Below are 9,224 nucleotides of genomic sequence, written 5' to 3'. Positions count from 1 at the left end.
TGCTTCAGTGAACATAGGGGTACGTATATCTTTATGGATAAATGTTTTCAGAATTTGGGGGTCGATGCCCAGAAGAGGGATTTTTGGGTTGTATGGTGATTCCGTTCTGAATTTTTTGAGGAATCTCCGTACTGTTTTCTGTAGGGGCTGTACCAAATTACATTCCCATCAACAGTGTGTGAGGATTCTTTTTGCCCCACAGCCTCTCCAACACTTGTTATTACTTGTCTTGCTGATGATAGCCACTCTAACAGGTGTGAGGTGATACATCATTGTGGTTTTGATTTGCATTTCCGTAATCGCTAGTGAAATTGAGCATTTTTTCATACGTTTCTTGGCCGTATGAAAATTTTTTCATACATTTTTTCATATGTTTCTTGGGAGAAGTGTCTGTTCAGGTCCTCTGCCCATTTTTTAATTGGATTGTTTGTTTTTTGTTGTCAAGTTGTATGCGTTCTTTATATATTTTGGATATTAGCCCCATATCGGAGATGTTGTTTGCAAATATCTTCTCCCATTCAGTTGGTTGCCTCTGTTTTGTTGATAGTTTCTTTTGCTGTGTAGAAGCTTTTTTTAGTTTGTTATCGTGCCATTCATTTATTTGTGCCTTTACTTCCCTTGGCTTTGAGGTCAAATTCATAAAATCCTCTCTGAACCCAAGGTCCATATATTTAATACCTATGCTTTCTTCTATACAATTGATTTTTTCAGGTCTTATTTTTAGGTCTTTGATCCATTTTGAATTAATTTTGTTAGATGGTGACAGAAAGCAGTGTAGTTTCATTCTTTTGCACGTGGCTTTGCAATTTTCCCAGCACCTTTTCTTCCATTATATGTTTCTGGTTTCTTTGTTGAAAATTAAATGCCCCTTTGTATGTGGGTTTGTGTCTGAGTTTTCAATTCCAGTCCAGTGGTCTGTGTGTTTTTGTGCCAATACCATGCTGTTTTTATTATTATGCTTTGTATTGTAAATTGAAGTCAGGAGTGTGATACCTCCAGTCTTGTTGTTTTTTTCTCAGGCTTGCTTTGTCCATTTGGGGTCTCTTGTGATACCATAGAAATCTGATGAATTTTTTGGTTCTATTTCTTGAAAAAATGCCGTTGAGATTTTGTTAGGGATGGCATTAAATCTGTATATTGCTTTTGGTAATATGGCCCTATTAAGTATCTTGATTCCATCCATGAACATGGAATATCTTTCTATTTACTTGTGTCTTCAATTTTATTTATTTCTTTGTTTATTTATTTATTTATTTTTACAGTGAAAAATTTTTATATATAGAACTAGCCAGATTGATTCAGTTTAGATGATCCCAATTTTGTTGTCAACATTCAAAACATCAGTCAGGAGCCAGTCGAACACATGCCTTGTCTCCATCAGGCCTGATCAGGCTGTTTGTTTGACCTCGGCCATGTCAGTGTCATAGAGCTTCTTCACAGTCTATTTGATCAAGTTTTTTTAAAAATTCACTTGTTTTTTTTCATCACCTGAAAGAACTGTAGAAACAATGTCCTCACTTTATTGAGTAGCTATAAATGGCTGACACACCATTTCCAACACTAGATTATAGCAGCGTGGTATAATTTCAGGGTCAAAGTAAAATTACTTAAATTTGGTATGTGTGTTTAGTCCTTATAAACACTCAGTTTATAAGAAGCTGCTTCTCTTGCTGAAAAGCCAAGGATGCATTAAACTTTTGGATTCCATTTTGGTTTTCCCTAAGCACAATGTTACTAAAAAGAAATGGACTTCAGGGAAATGTGACCAATTGCATTTCCTAATTCCAATTAGTAGCTCTAAAACAGCTGTCACACAGGGTTAGACCTGGAAGAGGAATGCAGGCTTGTTTCCAAAGTGGCATGAGCACGAGTTCACACGTGTGTGTTTTCAGCCTATGCTTAGGCTGTTGACTGCCTTGAGAGTACCAGGTGCAAATTTACCAGGCAGATAGTAGGTAAGTGCACACAAGGACCACTCATCAGAAACAGACCTATGTTTCCTGTATATCTGTCATAAAGAACTTAGAATGAAATATTTACACACATATCAAATCTGTGAGAAAAACAAAACTCATTTTTGTGTGTTGATATTTTATCCTGCATTTTGCAACATTTCTTTGGATTGTGCGTGTGAGTGTTTGTCAGTGTGGATTCTTTATGGTTTTCTACTATAAAATTTTGTCATCTGTCAACAGATATTTTACTTTTTCTGTGTGTGGTTATAATGAGGGTTACTTACAATATTTTAAGTTATAATGCGCTATTTTAATCTCTGTCTATTGCTAAAACTTAACTATTACTTTATCCATCCCTGTATGGACTTACATTAATTATTGCTGTCATGTTGTATCTTTTTTGTGGTGTATCTTACAACATTGATTTAAGATTTTATTGCTTGTATTTTTAAAAATTCGACAGGAGAAATAAAAGTGATCTGTGTTTATTATACTATAGGTTTCTATTTTTGTGTACACATTTATATTTAGTAGAGAGCTTTACATTGTCGTATGGTTTTCTTTGTTTAGAATCCTTTTGTTTCCTCTACAAAGACTTTCGTTAGCATGTTTCTTAGGGCAGTTGTAACAGTAAGAAACTTCTTGGGGTTTTTCATCTGGGAAAGTCTTTATTTCTCCATTGCTGAAAGACAGTTTTGCCAGATGTAGTATTCTTGGTTGATAGTTTTAGTCTTTAAGGCCTTTTAATATTTTATTTGATACTCTTCTTCCTACAAGATTTCTGCACAGAAACCCAATGATAATCTTAGAGCAGCTGTCTTTCACATGACAAGTTGCTTTTTATTTGTTGCTTTCAAAATTTAGTTTCTGTGATTCACGAATGTTTGATTATAATGTATCTGTTGGTATTTTTACATTCATCCTACTTAGAATTCAGTGAGCTGCTTAAATTTGTATTTCTGTTTCTTCAAATGGGGGAATTTTAAGCCATCTTTCATATAAGCTGTCTGCCCCATTTCTGTCTCCTCTCCTTATGGTGTCCATTAATGTGTGTATTGGTCCTCTTGATATCCCATGAGTCCCTTAGGCTATACTGACTTTTTGACATTTCTTTGCTTCCCTAAGCCCACAATTTAAAATGAACTGTGTTCGAGTTGTCTGACCCTTTATTGTGCTTGATCGAGTCTGTTGGTGATTCTTTGTATTTTAAAATTCAGGCATTGTATTCTCCAGCTTCCAATCTTTGTGGTTCTTTTTCTGTACTTTCTGTCTCTTTGCAGTTTCATTTTGGTCTTGCCAAGTTTTCCTGATATTTAGTTGTCTACGTGTCCTCTCTTTTTCCCAATTGAGCTCCTTTAAGATATTTATTTTCAAATCTATGTCAGGTAATCAATGGATCTGTATTAATTTAGGGTCACTTTCTGGAGATTCATTTTATTCCTCTGGACCATGTGTTTCTGTTTCTCTGTATGCCTCGTGACCTTGTTTTGCGATTCGGGTGTTTAAGAAACAGCTATAGTTCCCAGGCTTTGTGAACTTTCTTTGTGTCGGGAACACAAATAAGTATCAGCTGTGCTTGAAATTCTAAGGGGTGCCAAACCTCTGCTGCGGATGTTTGTTCTCTGTGTTTTCTATATGTAATTTTCTAGTTTTAAATGTTCAGTTTCTTCTTTAGAGCCCGTGATCTTTTTTTATCCCTGGTGTCTGTCCTCACTACAGCAGTTGAGCTGGTGGTTGAACAATGACTAATTTTTTTTTTCTTAGCCAGAACGCATTCACAGTGTACTACCATTTCCTTAGCGATCTCTGCCATACAAAACAGAAACAAGTCCCTCGGGCAGCTGCCAAAATATCAGATCATTAGATACAAAATAGACACCTTTATTTCTCTCAGGAGAAGAAACTGTGAATTGAGAGTTTTCCCACAATCATTTTATAGGGTGAGCAAATGTAAGCAATGTTTCTTCCGTCATTGATGTGACTCTCTCTCATTTTGTGCTTTTCTGGGGTGCCGTGATCTCTGACCTGGCTTCTGGTGTACTTGAAAAGGCAGCTGGGTCAGTAATTCTTGGTAATTGTGTCTATAATTGTTCACATCTCCATGGAAGAGTAAAGTTTTGGTGCTTCCTTCCGCCATCTTGCTTAAGACCTCTGATCAGCATTAATTCTGTACGTTAGAATTTAAGTAGATTCACCTGAGTGTAGTAAGTGTGATAACTTGTTATCTTTCAGCTATGTCTTCTCAAGAAACCCAGGATTTGTTGCCACAGCCAGGCCTAGAAGATTCATTCCACAAAACGCTCCTGGTAAGATTTGGAAAGTGTCGCAGCCCTGGGAATTTACACTTAAGAAAGTCTGGGAATGTGAGGGGGAGTGTGAAGGGCAAAAAGGCTGTTATGATAGACAGAAGCAAACTGAGGTAAGTACTCTTAATGAAATCCTTGTTGTCAGAAGAGATCAAGGGTATAAAACATATTGGGGAAACTCCCACTTTAAGTCATTTACATTTGTAGAACATGGGATATTGGAACATAAAGACTGAAAACAGTTTTTTAAAAGCACATATTCTCTGAAAAGAGTAGTTCATAGTGCAAATTATCATTTGAATCTTTTAATGTATTGGGTATTTAAGAAACAGGCAGAGCTCCCAGATTTGATGAATACAAATAATCAGCTGTGCTAGATATTCTAAGGCCTGCCAAACCTGTCAGGGTCCGTGTATTGGATAAATTTAATCAGACATTTCTTAAAATAACATTTCAAAGTAAGAGCAATTCTAAATGTGATGAATTTGAAAATCCCTTAACCAAGGATTCATTATTCCGTAGAGACATAATTCCTTCTTATTTGACAGTCTCGAATTTTCATAACCTTGGAGGGTCTATATACAACCGTCGTGGTTTAATAAGTATCAGATTGTTTAATAGGGAACAAGTTTACATGTATAATTAAATGAGAGCCCTCACTAAAGGCTTTTTCTATTTTCATTCATTACCAGAGTACATATAATGGAGAGTTAAGTTTTCAGTGCCCTGAATCTTCGGAGAACATTAACCACAGGTCAAATCCTGATGACCATCACAGAACTCATCTTCCACTGAACCATGATAAATGCCGGACAGTCTTTAATGAAAGCTCAAATATTATATATCAGAATGTTCAAACTGTAGAGATGACAGACAAATGCAGTGAACCGACCAAATCTTTGAACCGAACTTTAAATCTTCAGAATATTGATACTGGGGACGAACCTTATAAATATAATCAGTGTGTTAGAGTGTTAAGTCAATTATTCAACCGACGTACCCATAAGAGAATTCATACTGGAGAGAAGCCTTACAAATGTAGAGAATGTGGCAAAGCCTTTAACCATTGTTCACGTCTTAATCAACATCAGAAAATGCATACTGGAGAGAAGCCTTACAAATGTAGAGAATGTGGAAAAGCTTTTAACCATTCTTCACGTCTTACTCAACATCAGAGAATTCATACTGGAGAGAAGCCTTACAAATGTAGAGAATGTGGAAAAGCCTTTAAGCAGCGTTTTCATCTTACTTCACATCAGAGAATTCATACTGGAGAGAAGCCTTACAAATGTACAGAATGTGGCAAAGCCTTTAAGCAGCGTTTTCATCTTACTGAACATCAGAGAATTCATACTGGAGAGAAGCCTTACAAGTGTATGGAGTGCGGTAAAGCCTTTAGCCGGTATGCAAGTGTTACTTTACATCAGAGGATTCATACTGGAGAGAAGCCTTACAAATGTACAGAATGTGGCAAAGCCTTTAAGGTTCGTTCACATCTTATTCGACATCAGATAATTCATACAGGCGAGAAACCTTACAAGTGTATGGAGTGCGGTAAAGCCTTTAGCCGGTATGAAAGTGTTACTTTACATCAGAGAATTCATACTGGACAGAAGCCTTACAAATGTACAGAATGTGGCAAAGCCTTTAAGCAGCGTTCATACCATATTCTACATCAGAGAATTCATACTGGAGAGAAGCCTTACAAATGTAGAGAATGTGGCAAAACCTTTAAGTGGCGTTCATACCATATTCTACATCAGAGGATTCATAATGGAGAGAAGGCTTACAAATGTACACAATGTGGCAAAGCCTTTAAGCAGCGTTCTAATCTTATTCAACATCACAGAATTCATACTGGCGAGAAACCTTACAAATGTACAGAATGTGGCAAAGCCTTTAGGGGTCGTTCACATCTTATTCAACATCAGACAATTCATACTGGCGAGAAACCTTACAAATGTACAGAATGTGGCAAAGCCTATAAGTGGCGTTCTCAACTTATTCAACATCAGACAATGCATACTGGCGAGAAACCTTACAAATGTACAGAATGTGGCAAAGCCTTTAGGGGTCGTTCACATCTTATTCAACATCAGACAATTCATACTGGCGAGAAACCTTACAAATGTACAGAATGTGGCAAAGCCTTTAATGGGCGTTCTCAACTTACTCGACATCAGAGAATTCATACTGGCGAGAAACCTTACAAGTGTATGGAGTGCGGTAAAGCCTTTAGCCGGTATTCAACTGTTACTTTACATCAGAGAATTCATACTGGAGAGAAGCCTTACAAATGTACAGAATGTGGCAAAGCCTATAAGTGGCGTTCTCATCTTACTCGACATCAGAGAATTCATACTGGAGAGCAGCCTTACAAATGTACAGAATGTGGCAAAGCCTTTAAGCGGCATTCTCATCTTACTCAACATCAGAGAATTCATACTGGAGAGAAGCCTTATAAATATAGAGGATGTGACAAAGCCTTTACCCAGAACTCAAAAGTTACTCAACATCAAGAGATTTCAAACTGATTAGAAACTTACAGATAAGGAATATGGTGAAGCCTTACATTACATCATAAAGTTCATACCAGAGAGAAGCCTTATAAATGAAGAGAGTGTGGCAAACTTTTGAAACAGTGCTTAAAATTTATTCAATATCAGAATTCATACTGGTGTGAAGTCTCACACACGTAGAAAGTGTGGCAAAGCCTTTACCCAGTGTTCAATCCTTACTACTCAACATCAGAGAATTCATACAGGAGAGAAGCCTATTAATGCACCTCATATTTCAAAGCGTATAATCAGCATTCACATGTTACTTTACATTAGTCAGTTCAAACTGGAAAGAAGCCTTACCGATGGAGATACTATGGCAAAACCTTTAGTCTCAAGCCTTACTCAAATCTGGTCATTTATACTCGAGACAAACAATACAGATGTAAAGAATGTGGCAAAAACTAATGCTTAAGTCACATTAAATATGAGAGAATTCATACAAGAGAAAAGCCTTACAAGTGTAGAGAAAAGGGCAAATACTGAATTTCAGAGAACTCATGTCGGAGAAAAACAATACAAATATAAATAATGTTGCAAACCTTTTAATTATTGCTGAGGCATCACTCAATGTCAAAGAGTTCATACTGAAGGGAAGCCTTACAATGTAAAGAATTTGCCAAACCTGATACTCAGTATCTGCCTGTTAATTGACAGGTAAGAATTCATAGTGGCTAAAACCTTAAAACTAAAGAATGGGGCAAACGCTGGAGCTGGACATACAGCCTTATGCAATATCAGAGAAGGCATACTGGAGAGTCATTGTATATTTGTAATAAATGTTGAAACACCTTTGAACAAAATAAGCACTTCCAGAATCCGCACAGAATTCATGCATGAAAGTGACTTTAAAGATGTAAAAATATGTGGAAATATACAAGGTCGTACTATTAAGTTTGTGAGCTCATCTTAGAAAAAGTGCTACATTCCTCATTGCTCAATATTACGATGGTCACCTTTGAAGTACTCCCCTTGGGAAGATATGCACCGATAGCAACTCCTAGTCCACCCTTCAAAGCAATTTTGGAAGTCTTTCTGGAATGGCCATTAGAGCTGTCGTCGTACTACCCTTGATGTCCTGAATGTCATCAAAATATCTTCCTTTCAGTATTTAGGTTTCCTTTATCTTCGGGTAAAGAAGTCATTGGGGGCCAGATCAGGTGAGTACAGATGGTGTTCCAATACAGTTATTTGTTTACTAGCTAAAAACTCCCTCACAGACAGTGCCTCGTGTTGCAAGAGCCCTGAATTGGTGGCAAAAAATTCATGTAGTGGGGCCAGAATGGTGGCTCAGGCGGTTGGAGCTCTGTGCTCCTAACACCGAAGGCTGCCGGTTCGATTCCCACATGGGCCAGTGGGCTCTCAACCACAAGGTCGCCAGTTCAACTCCTCGACTCCCACAGGGATGGTGGGCTGTGCCCCCTACAACTAAGATTGAACACGGAACCTTGACCTGAGCTGCTGCTGAGCTCCCAGATAGCTCAGTTGGTTGGAGGGCATCCTCTCAACCACAGGGTTGCCTGTTCGACATCCACAAGGGATGGTCGGCTGTGCCCCCTGCAACTAACAACAGAGACTGGACCTGAGCTGCTCCCTCCACAACTACGATTGAAAGAACAACAACTTGACTTGGAAAACATCCTGGAAAAGTCATGAATATTATTTCATGTGGCTGCAATAAAGAAGTCTTCAGAATTATTTGACAAAATGATAAGTAACTCATCCCTAAGTGCGTTAAATTATTGCATATCCATGTATCCTAAATAATCACCCCCCCTCTTGAAAACCATAGGAAGCACAGCTCCCAAGTAACTATATCTGGAGAACAGGAGTGCTTCTTGAATGCCTGTAATGTGTATTTTGACCAGTGATCATACAGTGGGTTTGTAATGCTTTATTTAGTCTATATGTGGACTTAGTATGTTTTCATTAATAAAGCTGAGTGAACATAAGTGTGTTAACACTCATGTGTAATGAATGATGTGTTATCCTGTCACCAACATTAACCTATCTCACCTTATTCAAGGTAGTATGTAACAATATACTAAATTATACCGGGGGTGCCAAAAAGTGTATACACATGACCTATATTCATCTTTTGTTATAGTATATATTGAGTGTTACTATTTTAATACATTTTTTTTCCATTTCTTAAAATGCATGTACATTTTTTTGGCACCCTCTGTATATGGTACATTGTGGTAACTACTGGGGTATTATGATGGTTGCAACAAAGGTAATACAGCAGTGTTTTTGAGAGTTGAGGTAAAGTACTTTATGATATTGCTGCCTTGGTATTCATTTTGTGTAGCTAGGTGTGTTGAACTGACACACTGCCCTCCAGCTAGTATATACAGTAGATAACAGTTCTCAAATTCACAAGTAAATATAAGTTCCTGATAAGA

The 9,224-nt window shown here is 37.5% G+C and overlaps 1 protein-coding gene across 1 annotated transcript; it reads left to right on the top strand.

The window, feature by feature from the left end:
- Positions 1–64: 64 nt before the first annotated feature.
- On the top strand, positions 65–7,096 carry LOC148757561 (uncharacterized). Its single transcript, XM_088800750.1, is given in 4 exon segments — positions 65–90; positions 4,188–4,374; positions 4,954–6,300; positions 6,302–7,096. Coding segments are annotated over 4 exon segments (2,058 nt in total). The 3' UTR covers positions 6,800–7,096.
- Positions 7,097–9,224: the final 2,128 nt, after the last annotated feature.

The sequence above is a fragment of the Rhinolophus sinicus genome, chromosome 8 (assembly GCF_057876585.1).
Source record: "Rhinolophus sinicus isolate RSI-liver-muscle chromosome 8, RSI-T2T, whole genome shotgun sequence".
Lineage (NCBI taxonomy): Eukaryota > Metazoa > Chordata > Mammalia > Chiroptera > Rhinolophidae > Rhinolophus > Rhinolophus sinicus.
The sequence above is the reverse complement of the archived record's forward strand: the minus strand, read 5'-3'. Positions and strand labels throughout refer to the sequence as shown.